This window comes from Sphaeramia orbicularis, chromosome 2 (assembly GCF_902148855.1).
Source record: "Sphaeramia orbicularis chromosome 2, fSphaOr1.1, whole genome shotgun sequence".
In the NCBI taxonomy this organism is placed as follows: Eukaryota; Metazoa; Chordata; class Actinopteri; order Kurtiformes; family Apogonidae; genus Sphaeramia; species Sphaeramia orbicularis.
This window is the reverse complement of record NC_043958.1, coordinates 20911652-20924271: the sequence shown is the minus strand read 5'-3', so window position 1 is coordinate 20924271 and position 12620 is coordinate 20911652. Positions and strand designations below refer to the sequence as shown.

The window sequence follows — 12620 nt, the reverse complement described above, 5'->3', positions numbered from 1 at the left end:
GTTCTTATCGCTCTAGAAAAATGGGCAAACAGACTCACTCACAGCATATTTTCTAATGTTTTTAGAGTCAAAATAAGAAAAAAAAAAGTCCAGGCGGATGATTTTAAGCTTAGGGTTTAAAGAGTTAAAAGCATTATTTCAGCTTTCAGTCAACTTTTTACTTCTACTCCTTACATTTTCCCGCAATTATCTGTACTTTCTAGTCCTTACAGTTTAAAAATAGCCTCCTTAATCTTTTTTTCATTTCATTTCACCTGACTTTTTGCACTATTCCAATACTTATATTCAATTAGTTATAATATCTTCCGCTTCATGAAACACGTTAATGCTCAGTAGTGTACATATATGGTTCTTTAATACATTTGCATTGGATTAAAATGCGTTCATTAGTAGCCTAGTGCATCCCTAACATTTTAATATAACATTATAGTCATTATCGCCTTTCAAAAAATGTATTTTGTGGAGGTGGGTAGTGAACTAAAGACCCCTTACATTTACTTTTATACTTTAAGTCGTTTCGAAACCAGTACTTTTATACTTTTGAGTAAAAAGCTTCAGCTTCTACAGAAGTCTGTTTAAACCGTAGTATCTATACGTCTACCTGAGTAATAAATGTGAATACTTTTGACACTTCTGATAACAGCTGGGAGCTCAGCAGGGAAGAATATCCATGCATACACACACATATACAGTAAAAACAAACCCATTTGGAATGCATGATTCAGTGATTATGTAATTGTGCTGAAGCAAGTTCTGAGAACATAGCCAAATGAGTTGAATAATATCATATTCGGAGGAACAGAAGAAAAAAAAAACTGCAGATTTTTGTAGAAAATAAATGTTTTTTAAACATAAACTGGCCATGTTGAGACCTGAAAATGATCAAGGATTTTCAGGAAAACATGGATGTTGTTTTTTTTTTTTTTTTTTTCCTAATTGGCATCATAAAAATATATAAATAAATCCACGTCAAAAAACTGTCAACACTGTTTCATCCCATAGGCTAGCAATGCTGGGCGACAGCACACATTTGGCTATGATTCACATCCCCTGCTACATGTATGACACATCCACAGTTACACTGGGTTCCAGGATTCCTCATCTCCCAAATGGTGCCTTCTGTTCTCACTCTGAGCTCCAACAAATGAAAGACCCTGAGCCGGCCGGGTTTCACTTTCCACTTTTTTTTCTTTTTTTTTTTTTTTCATTGAGAAAAGACACCTCACAGAAATTAAAAAAAAAAAAAAAAAAAAAAAGATTTCAAAATGCAAGAATACAGCTGACAGAGGAGTGACGGCGCTAACATTCGCCGTCTCCGATCGTCATAAATTCAGCATGATCAAAATCATTTGTTTTGCTTCAGAAAACAGGGAACAGATTAAGGTGTCTGACATGGCTGAGGTTGTTTTGTCTCCTTTCCGCTGAGATCCGTGTCTGTCTCAGTAAAAGGAACATTGAATTCCTAAATGGTGATGCTCGCTGCTCGCTGAAAATGGTGGCACAGAGCATCCGTTGCATTTGTATAGACCTGCTTTGCATACTGGATTTAGTTGATCAAAAGAAGTGCTTAAAAGATTCACCGAACAAAAAAAAAAAAAAAGCATTTTAAAAACATTTTCTTAATATCTTGAAAACATATGAACACATCAAACAAACCATTTTAAAAACATAGATTTAGCAGTGCAATGGTTGAAACACCAAACCTTTAATCCAGCAGCTGCACTTTTCATCAGTATCAAAGTTCGTACCAGCTATGTCAGAATGCTAAAACAGCATTTAATTCTCTAATATTTAAGTGGTCTCCAATGATGTTTATGTAAATCACAACTTATCGCTTGGCAAGCAGCAACGTCGAATGCTGTTGTCATGATTTAATTGCAAAAAGGGACAGCCTCTGATAATGATCATTGACTGATACACATCGATTTCAATCCTCTCTGAGACACTGGCTGCCCCTTTGAGTGAAGCATATATACTGTATCTTTATCTGCTATGATTGAGTCCACAGCCAACTTGAGATCAATTCAGTTCTTTTCAGCCAAAGAACAGCCATTTCATGACAAAAATCGAGTAGCATTTGGCCGCCCAAAAATACACTTTTTTTTTTTTTTTTTTCTCGCTAAAATTCATTCCACCCCCGTCTAAAAGTGTAAAAGTCAAACATTGGACCAAACAACCTTTATGTTACCACCAAAACAGCCTCATCTTCCTCATAAGCACATTGTATGAACCTGACATCATGTTTATTTGATGACAATAACATAGTTTGGTCAATATAGTGCAATAAGTGCAAAGCAATCGAAACAAATAAAATCGATAAGGGATAGAGAATTTGCGAATGCTTGTATAAAAATAGGTGTTACATTGATTAAAATATCAGTATTACACAACATAATAATACTTCAAATATCATTTATGAATTTTGTTTTTGATAACATATCAATTCTACATATTAAGAATGAATACCCATATTCATTTTTAATATAATAATCTCCTTTATGAGAGCTCATTGAAGGCTAACTCGCCTTCCAATTCCAAAAAGTGCAGAAAGCATACAAAGACACTTTTTTTTTTTTCATCTTCTTCAAATGACGCAGTCTTTTGTGAAACATTGGGGGTGTGCCACTTCCAAAAAAAGCCACTTTTACAATGCAGAGCTACAGTAAATGAAACTACAAACATAAGCCTTTCCAGAGGGTCATGGAGTATGATGACACAGGTAATATTGATGTAGAATCAAAAGTTTTGAAAAGACATGGCAGATTATATCAATAAATACTTACTTACAGACTACAGCAGAAAATAGTCCTACACAGTTTCGATGATCTGCTGTACAGTGTTTTTGTCCAGAAGTGATTTTATAAACATTTTTCTTTTCTGATTCACAATATATCTTATGTATGGTTATATTCCTGAAAATGAAGTTGGGTAAGATTTTACCTGTACACTTACATTTTTGTGTGTTATTTGATCTTCACCATAGAAAAATAGATTTTGCTTCATCAGTTAAGTAGAGCAATTTTGTTCATCCATGTTTGTTTCAGAAAGCTGTATCCATTCCTGTAATGTCATGTTTCAGAAATAAGAATAAGACTGTTCGGCACACCCCATGTTAACTCCTTCGCTTTTGCTTGTTTTGCATTGTGCCAAGGCACCCTAAGAACTGAGCCGCTGCTTCAAGGAGGGTCAAGAGACAAAATGCTTCATTACATTAACGATCCTGTTGCTCAGAACTGGCTAAAGGTGGTCTGTTTCTCAAGAACTTCGAGGTAATCAGGCTCAGACTGCAGTTTAGCTTTTAGCTCCAAATACTCATTTCTGTTGGGCTCGACATAAACAGTACTGGGTGCTGTGCCATAGAGCACTGTTTCTCTTATCCTCTCCGGGTGCAAGAACTGACGTCTGACATCAAAATTCGGGTTGTATGTGTACGACACAGGTCCCGTGTACTTGTACTCTAAATTGGCACCCGCTGGGATGGATGGGATGGACTGATGCGGGGACTGCTTATCAGGCTCAAGTATGCCTCTGAAGAAATGATCTGCATCCTGGACAGGGGAGGGGTTTTCACGTGGTTCGATGGTGCTAACGCTGTAAGAAGGACTCCTCATCGTACTGCTCTCCCTCTCCTCATCCGGACTCCTATATGTGACCTTCAGCTCATGGAGGTCGCGGTAATCCTCCACTGTGTTCCCTTCCCTTGACCTGTAAATAGGGTTCTTACACATGTGACCCATCGGATGGGGAATATACTCATAGACGTGACCTGCCGGGGCTTTGACTTTAGGGCCAGAGCGGTTGCTGTAGAGACTGTACTGCAAGTTAAAAGAGCTGACGTCTGAATTGTTGGTACTGGTGCGGTCGCTCTGTGATTTTTTACGCTTTTTCATCACTACCACAAAAAGCCCCGCAGCTACAAACACAGACATGATGAAAACAAGCAGGAGGCTAAGAATGAGGACAGAGAGGGGAACGGTGCTGGTGGGGGTGTTGAACTTTTGAGGGGCCTCTGTGGTGACTGTCTGGACGTCTAACGGCTCATCCGTAGGGGGAGTAGGTGAGACGTAAGCGTCGGCGTAGTCCGGGCAGAGCTGCTCAGACTGGATGGAGCGCAGTTCCATTCCTGCGTGGCGTTTGGGTGTCTCACAAACCACCTCGTTAACCACAGTGCCTGCGCCGAGCTGCTCGAGCCATATCTTCATCCCTACAATGTCACAAGAGCAGTCCCAGGGGTTTTCAAAGAGATCTATCTGCACCAGCAGCTTGAGCTGATCTAAAACACCACTCACAGGCAGGTTCTGAAAATTGTTGTTGCGCAGATTAAGCCTAGACAGTGAAAGACCGGAAAAGAGACCCCCAGGTAATGTTTTCAGTAGGTTATTGTTGAGGAAAAGCAGATGAAGATTAGGAAGGTAACGGAAAGTGGCTGCATCAACCTCCTTGATTTTGTTGTACTCTAAATAAAGGTACTGCAGGTTCTGCAAACCAAAGAACATTTCTCCTGTAAGCCTGTCCATGAGATTACCATTTAAGTACAGCCTACGCAGGTAGGTTAAATCCCCAAAAGCTCGGTCGTGGATCAGAGTTATCCTGTTGTTTCCCAGGTGAAGCAAATCCAATCCAGTGGCATCGACAAAATCTGACCTCCGTACTACAGGGATGTAATTTCCAGTGAGATACATTTTTTTGGGATTGTATGGCTTGGGTTTTAGATCAGAAATGCTTTCAATCTTTCTCTCTTGGCAGTTGACATTTAGCCCGATTTCAGATATCTGCAAATTACATGTGCAGGCAGTGGGACAGTCCAAAGGCACAGGAGATTTGGGGCCAATGATGGGGCCATAGTTGTAAGGGTTACCTCCTGGTATTCGCGAAGTGGGCTTTAACCTAGTTCTGTTAAATTGCCGCGTGCCCTTGGTAGGCCTAGAAGACGACCTAAACACAGCCGAGGAAGTGGCGGAAGCTGTGACAGCAGCAGGTGTGGTCTGGTAATATCCATTGGTGCTGCTCGGGGGTGCAGGCCTGACTGTATCTTCTGTGGGCCGTCTTGGGCAGAGCTCCTGCTTGGACACCTCATCCAAGTCCCTGCCGTGGAGCCTGAATGGCGTCTCACAAACCACTTCTCCCACTAGAGCTGTATAGGCTATACTCTCTAGCCAAGCCTTGAGAGCAATGAGCTCACAGGAACAGTTCCAGGGATTCTCCTCCAGTTGTAATTCCACAACTTTGTCCATCTGCTCCAAGAGGCCGACATAGGGGAACATTTTTAACCGGTTCCCTCTTAAGTCCAAGTGCGTTAGCGGAACATTCCGAAAGATATTGGAAGGGAGGAAGGACAGTAAGTTGTCGTTCAAAATCATGACTGTCATGTGGTGTAGTTTGCTCAAGGCATTGGGCTCTATATTGGTGATGTAATTATAATCAATCTGGAGATATTCCAAACTCTCCAATCCTGCAAAGGTGTCATCCCTCAGAATTTCAATCTTATTATTATTCAGGTGCAATCGTTTTAATCCCTGGAGTCCGTTGAAGGCACCTGACTCTATCTCAGATATATCATTGTTACCCAAGTGCAGGATGGTCACTCCGGTGTAATTGATGAAATCATTGACTGACAGTTTCTTCAGAAGATTCCCTGTCAGCAGGAGGTGGTACATGGAGAAATGGACCGGGCTGATCTCTGTCAGTCGGATGATCCCCCGGTTCTCACAGCTCACCGTCAGGATCCCTTCCTTCTCCTCGCACGTACAAAGGTTTCGACAGATCTCCCCATAATTGTCATACATCTCGATCAGCCTCAGAGATGATGCAATCAGAAGGATTATTTTTAGGATCCAGATATGCATTTTTCCTGGGAGAGGATGCCCCAGCTCACTCAAGTGCGGTACCAGTATGAGGTGTCATCTAAGGAGGGAAAAGAAAAAAAGGACGAGTTCTGTTTTTATACATGGCAAAAAAACACACATGATACATGGGCTTACATTTACAAACGCAAAACAACAACTGATAAAAGATCCAAGCACATACGAACAAATATTAGACAGTCACAACAAACACACAAGCACAGACAAGTAGGCCTATTAATGTTTGCTCATTATGCAGATGTGTTATGTCGGCATCATTTTGGCTTTGACACTGAAAACAAGCGCTTGGGATGAATCTTTAATCACTGCATACTTTAGCGATAATATTATCAAGTTGATAAAACAACTACCCGATGTGGATGGCCACTGCGCATTTCTGATCGCTCGCCTGAATTCCAATCCATCTTGTGAAGGGGTGGAAAAAAAAAAAAAAAAAAAAAAAAAGAAAAGCTTCACCATCCACATCCACCGTGTGCAGACTGATACTGATAGATCTGGTCATTTACTAACTCACTCCCTTGAGAATTAAGATTTTTTTTTTTTTTTTTTTTTTTTAAAGAGGATGTGTTTTCTTAACACATCTGTCTCTGCTGACGTATCAGATCTATTCTTTTTCATTCAGTCTTTTCTCCTGAAGTAACATTAAAATCTGAACTCCTATCTCCTTACGATAAAGATTTCTCACTCACCCCGCATACCCGACGACTTGATAACAGTGGGGAAACTGTCGGCTCCCTTCTCTCCACCTCCGTGCAAACAACATCAGGACTAAAGGGGGGGGATATATTCGCCTGGCACGACTGAAACAATCCTGGGTTGATTTTTTTTATTTTTTTTTTAATAAATAAATAACAGCTGCGACTAAGACAAGCAGTTAATGTTCATCTTCAAATCCGATCTGTGCTTTAAAAAAAAAAAAATGTGGATATCAGCCTACAAGGCGACAGTCGCAGCCCTTCTTCTGCCCACGGGCGAAAAAAAGAAATGAGAGGAGTTGGTCAAAAGCAAATAAGCAAGTGGCGTTGATCTCATGGCGAATCTGTGATCGAAATTGCATTTTGACGGGGAGTAAATAATTCTATAATCAAGTATTCTGTAAGGCATCCGCTATATAGAAGGTTACAGATCTCAGTCTCTCTCTCTCTCTTTCTCTCGCTCTCTCTTTTCTCTCTCTCTCTCTCTCAGCCACTGACGCGTGAGCGCGCGTGCACACGCCATCAAACACACACATATACCCTACACACACTTTAGGTCTGTGCGCTCCTTAAAAAGAGCACAAAGCCTATACTACACATCACCCCAGTAAACCCCCCCCTCAAATCGGAGCATATGTTGCAAAAAAAAAAACTGCACCCACTTTTTAAGTTTATTGTCATAACCTAAAGAAACGTGCGTCTCCTGCGGATATAATAGAGATAACTTGCTCGTGCGGAGGCAGCGGGTGAATTATTTGGATCGAATAAAACTGTGATGATGTATTTGAGCATTAAAAAAAAAAAATGCAGGCTCTATGCTTGTTATTTGCTATGCAGCAGCAGACACCTTGCTCAACAGCATCTTAAATCCGGATCAACTTCATCAATGTAACTAAACGGAGATTTCAGAGATTTCAGCACCGCGGACAGCTCCCCATAATGTCAAAGCATATACGCTTATAGACACAGACGCAGAAACAGAAACAGACACAAGGAATCATTGTCCTCTTACCGTGATGATCCCGGTAAACGCCAAAGCATCCCGAAAAATCACGGCTGTATCTCTTCTTTTTTCTCCATCCTCAGTGAAAACATGGATTTCGTGATTTCACCGTCCGCCCTTCCGCCGGCTGTTTAAAAAAAAAAAAAAAAAAAAAAAAAAATCCTTAAAGTCAAGTCTCTTCGGTGTTTAACTCCATAAACCAGGCTTCGAGGAGCACATATACAGTCTCATTCACGCCAGCGCTGTAAAACGGGCTCCTGTATTCTTCCAGCAGCAATTGAAATGAACAGTGTCATCTCGGAAAAAGAGCCAAAACCAAAGTTCGTACATGGTCAAGAAAACTGGTCGAATAAAAACGCAGTAATCCCACATCAGACAAGACTTGCCGCATGCATTTTAACTGTGACTTTCATCCATGCGCACTGACGAAGCTGAGGAGAAAAAAGCACGAATCCTCTTGTCTGCTGCCAGTAGTGCGGCTTGTACCAGTTTATGTATAGATCTGCCAAGGTCTCTTTATTTCAATTGCCCAGACTGTCCAAAAATCGACCCGGAGATCAGTGCATATCAGCTCTCACCTCAGATAAAAAAAAAAAAAAAAAAATCATTCGATAGCTTTTCTCCAGTTCTGCATCGGTCACAAGATATCCTATGTATATACACAAGCTTTGTCTTCTCACTAACGTTTCAACCAGTGGAACTTGATCTTGGTTGGTGCAAACAAGCGCATCCCCTACAGCGATGGACGTATTATGAAACAATTACCATAGTATGACAGTCGAAATCACTGGTAAAAATGCATAAATCCAACAATCTCAGGTCTGTCACGGCGAGGAAATGAAAAGCAATTTATTGCGTGCAATACTCTTTAAAGGGTATGGTAATGTGGAGGAGGTGAGGGAGGGAGGGAGGGAGTAGGGAAAAAGGAAGAGGGAGGGTGAAAGAAGGCCCGTAGAGGGCAGCACAATGATGAAAAAAGCATCTTGGCAGGCCCGCATTTTCAGACTGCACTTTGTAAGTCGTGTACAGCAATAACTATTTGATTTGTCACTCAGAGCTGGAACTATTTTTCCAACCAAGCCAGTTGTCATATATTCCTGCTTTTGAAAGTCACAAGTGGACAGGCAGAGCTTTTCTTTTTATTATTATAGGGCTATAATAATAATAATACTTCTATGCATTTCTCAAAAAGCCTTTGATTTATTGGGGTGTGTGTGGGGGGGTGGGGGGGTTGATGTATATTGGTCTGACACTCATCCTGGATTCATCATGTCTCTTCATTATTCAGTCTGGAAAGATATTCCTTAAAACAGCCGTCAAATGATTGAAGAATTCTAAGCTCTCATTACCAGCAGATTGTTCACACACACATACACATACACACACATACACGTACACCCCCCCCCCCCCCCTCCCCCCCTCCTCTCAGTAGGGACATGTTTCAGTGCTGATCTGAATACCTGCTTTAACAATGCAGTTTGCAGAAACAAAAGATACCGCATGGAATAATTTCATGTATTAACAAACCTGCCCTGCAGCACTTCATCCATTTGGTTTCTTTAACCCTTTCATACATACTGGTCACTCCAGTGGACAGTTCTTCCCCAGCTGTTCTTTTGTATATTCATGGGTTTTGTTTGTTGTTTTAGTTCCATATCAACCAACACAGTGGACATTTATGCACCATCCCATACACTGACATTCAGACCATTACTGTAAATTAAATGCACTGTTCTAGATAAACCTGATCTGCACTAACATGTTTGAGTGTAAACCTCTTGTTTTTTTTTTTTTTGTTAGACACAAAAGTTGTTTTTTTTTTTTTTTTTGCATTTTATCTCCATGAAATGAGTAATAACTAGCATTAGAATATGTTAAAATGTGAGAAAACATCAGAGTAGCAGCATTACAAATGTTTTTATTTCATTGTTTTCATATCACTTTCTTACAGAAGAGGATTAGGGCCACTGGAAAATAAAAAAAGGTATAATATCTATCTATCTATCTATCTATCTATCTATCTATCTATCTATCTATCTATCTATCTATCTATCTATCTATCTATCTATCTATCTATCTATCTATCTATCTATCTATCTATCTATCTATCTCATTATTCTGAGGAAAAAAGTCAGAATTCTGACTTTAAATGCCACATTTGGCCTTTTTTTTGTTCCCTAGAATTCTTACTTCAATCTCAGAATTCTGACTTTTTTTTTTCAGAATTCTGACTTTAAACTCATAATTTTATTTTTTATTTTCCAGAATTCTGACTTTAATCTCAGAATTCTGAAATTTTTCTCAGAATTCTGACTTTTTTTTTCCAGAACCCTGACCAATCTCAGAATTCTGATTTTTTTCTCAGAATTCTGACTTTTTTTTTTTCTCATAATAATAATAATAATAATAATAATAAATACATATTGGACCTTAGTTTATTGTATTTTTTTCCAGTGGCTCTAATCCTCTTCCGTACTTTCTGATATTGGGTTTTAAACACACGTTTCTTTACTTCAAAAATTAAATGCATGGACATTTTTGTAACTCCATGAAAAAAAAAAAAAAATCAATCACATTGTTTTTTTCATGTCTAAGGGGGAATAAAAACACTCAAGAAAAAAAAAAAATATTGCCTAAGGTTCTCATAAGTCATGCATGAAAGGGTTAACTATAGGCCCATTCCCAATTCACCCCTTGGCACTACCCCTTGTAACAGAGTTGCAAGGGGGTAGGAGTTAAAACATTCCTTTATGAAATGAAATAACCTTTCGAGCATGGGCATTTTTTGCCCATTTTTGGAGGTACTGAAGCACCCCTACACTGATTTCCAGCACCCCTAAAATATTTGATATTTGGTTGCTGAAATTTTTCTTTTTTCTTGTTTACTTTCTTTCCATTCTTAACATGCTAGAAAAATTTCAAAACCATATACAGTACATGGTTGAAACGTAATGTTTTAACAACAAAAATACAGCATAGAGACATTTAACATATACTTTGGTCTACAATTTTTTAGAAATGATCTGCCTCAGGGATTAAATGTGCTAAATGTTACGCATTTTTATCAGATTAATTGGAAAACGAATGAAAAAAGTACTGGTTTGCTGATGATAAAGTGTTATTCCACATATATATTGGTTTATGTACATTTATAAACCGATTTATAAATGTTCCACTGATAGAACCTGTAAAGTCCATGTATTGTCATGTGCAGACAGTGTTTCGAAGTAGATCTGACGCTAATATTCCCCTGGGTTTAAACCCATTCTATTGTAGATGTATACATTGAGGAGCTGCTGTATCAAAATGGAGGATTGTCTTCCACCAGAAATTAGAGTTAGGGTTAATTTCTTTTACGATTCCAATCCATTCCTCTTTTAGTGTGGCTCAGCATTTAAATAACTTTTATCAGATTTGATAGTTTAGTCACAGACTTTCCCATACCCAAAAAGTGTTATGCTTTTCTTTCACAAATGTGGGAACGATGGTCTGAAATTGCGTTAAAACAGGGGTCTCAAACATGCGGCCCGGGGGCCAAATGCGGCCCGCCAAAGGTTCCAATCCGGCCTGTGGGATGAATTAACAAAAGTGCAAAAATTCCACAGTCAAGGCTCTTGAACTCATTTTAGTTCAGGTTTCACATACAGACCATTATAATCTCAAGTAAAATAACAGCATAATAGTCTACAAAAAATAATGACTGCATATTTTCTTCTTGGTTCGATGTGAAAAAAAATGATATTACACTATGCCTATAAGTAGTGACAACTTCAAATTTTTGTCTTTGTTTTAATGCAAAAAAATAACATTAAAATATGAAAATATTTACATTTACAAACTATCCTGTAACAATAAAATGTGAATAACCTGAACAAATATGAGCAACCTGCAATGTCTAAAGAAAATTAAGCACAATTTTAATAATTTTCTGCCTCTCACTAAATGTTTAGTGTCTTCATAGATCTGATCCATAATGCACATATAGAAATGATAAGTTGAGGCATAATATTGTTAAAATTGCACTTATTTCTGTTAAGAAATTTCAGTTTCTTCAGGTTATTTTTTTTTTTGTTTTTTTGTTTGGATAGTTTATAAAAGCAAGTACTTTCATAATTCAATGGGTTTTTTTGCACTAAAACAAAGACAACAATTTGGAGTTGTCATTATTTATAGGTTATTATGCTATTATTTTACTGGTCCGGCCCACTTGACATCAAATCGGGCTGAATGTGGCCCCTGAAAGAAAATGAGTTTGAGACCCCTGGTCTAAAGAAAATTAAACACAATTTTAACAATTTTCTGCCTATTACTACGTGTTTAGTGTCTTTGTAGGTCCGATCCATAATGCACCTGTATGAAAGATAAGTTGAGGCATAATATTGTTACAATTGCACTTATTTTTCTTAAGACATTTCAGTTTTATCAAGTTATTTGATTTTTTTTTTTTTGTTAGGAAAGTTTATAAAAGTAAGTATTTTCATAATTTAATGGGGGTTTTTTTGCACTAAAACAAAGACAAAAATTTGGAGTTGTCATTATTTATAGGTTATTATGCTATTATTTTACTGGCCCGGCCTACTTGAGATCAAATCGGGCTGAATGTGGCCCCTGAAAGAAAATGAGTTTGAGACCCCTGTGTTAAAATGTACAAAACAGTGCAACTTCTCTTGCTTAGCCAGCGCTCTGGGTGTTCAGCACACCCCCACCTTTTAGACACAGGTGTCAAACTCATTTTGGTGCAGGAGCCACATTCAGGCCAATATGATCTCAAATGGGCCAGACCATTAAAATAATAACAGTGAAAAATGTACAATTTCATTACGAAAATGTGTACATCTACAAAGTTTCCTGAATGACACAACCTGAAATGTCTTGAGTGCAATTTTAACAGTATTCTCCCTGAGTTTTCATCATTTACACATGTGCATTGCAACTTAAATTCCAATTACAAATAAACAGAACATTTAGTAACAGGCAGAAAATTGTTAAAATTACACTCACTTTTCTTAAGACATTTCAGGTTGTTTGTATTTGTTGAGATTATTTGCATTTTTTTGT

General features: G+C 38.5%; 1 protein-coding gene across 2 annotated transcripts; it reads right to left on the bottom strand.

Annotated features, from left to right (window-relative positions):
- Positions 1-2226: 2226 nt before the first annotated feature.
- LOC115435581 (SLIT and NTRK-like protein 5) lies at positions 2227-7699 on the bottom strand. 2 transcript variants are annotated; one of them, XM_030158097.1, is made up of 2 exons: positions 7572-7699; positions 2227-5904 (listed from the first exon to the last, which is right to left on the bottom strand). In XM_030158097.1, exon 2 carries the CDS (start codon positions 5844-5846, stop codon positions 3228-3230), a length of 2619 nt encoding a protein of 872 aa, XP_030013957.1. In that variant the 5' UTR covers positions 5847-5904; positions 7572-7699; the 3' UTR covers positions 2227-3227. The 2 variants fall into 2 exon arrangements, with proteins under 2 accessions (XP_030013957.1, XP_030013966.1); XM_030158106.1 differs by lacking the exon at positions 7572-7699 and adding an exon at positions 6554-6994.
- Between the last annotated feature and the right edge of the window lie 4921 nt (positions 7700-12620).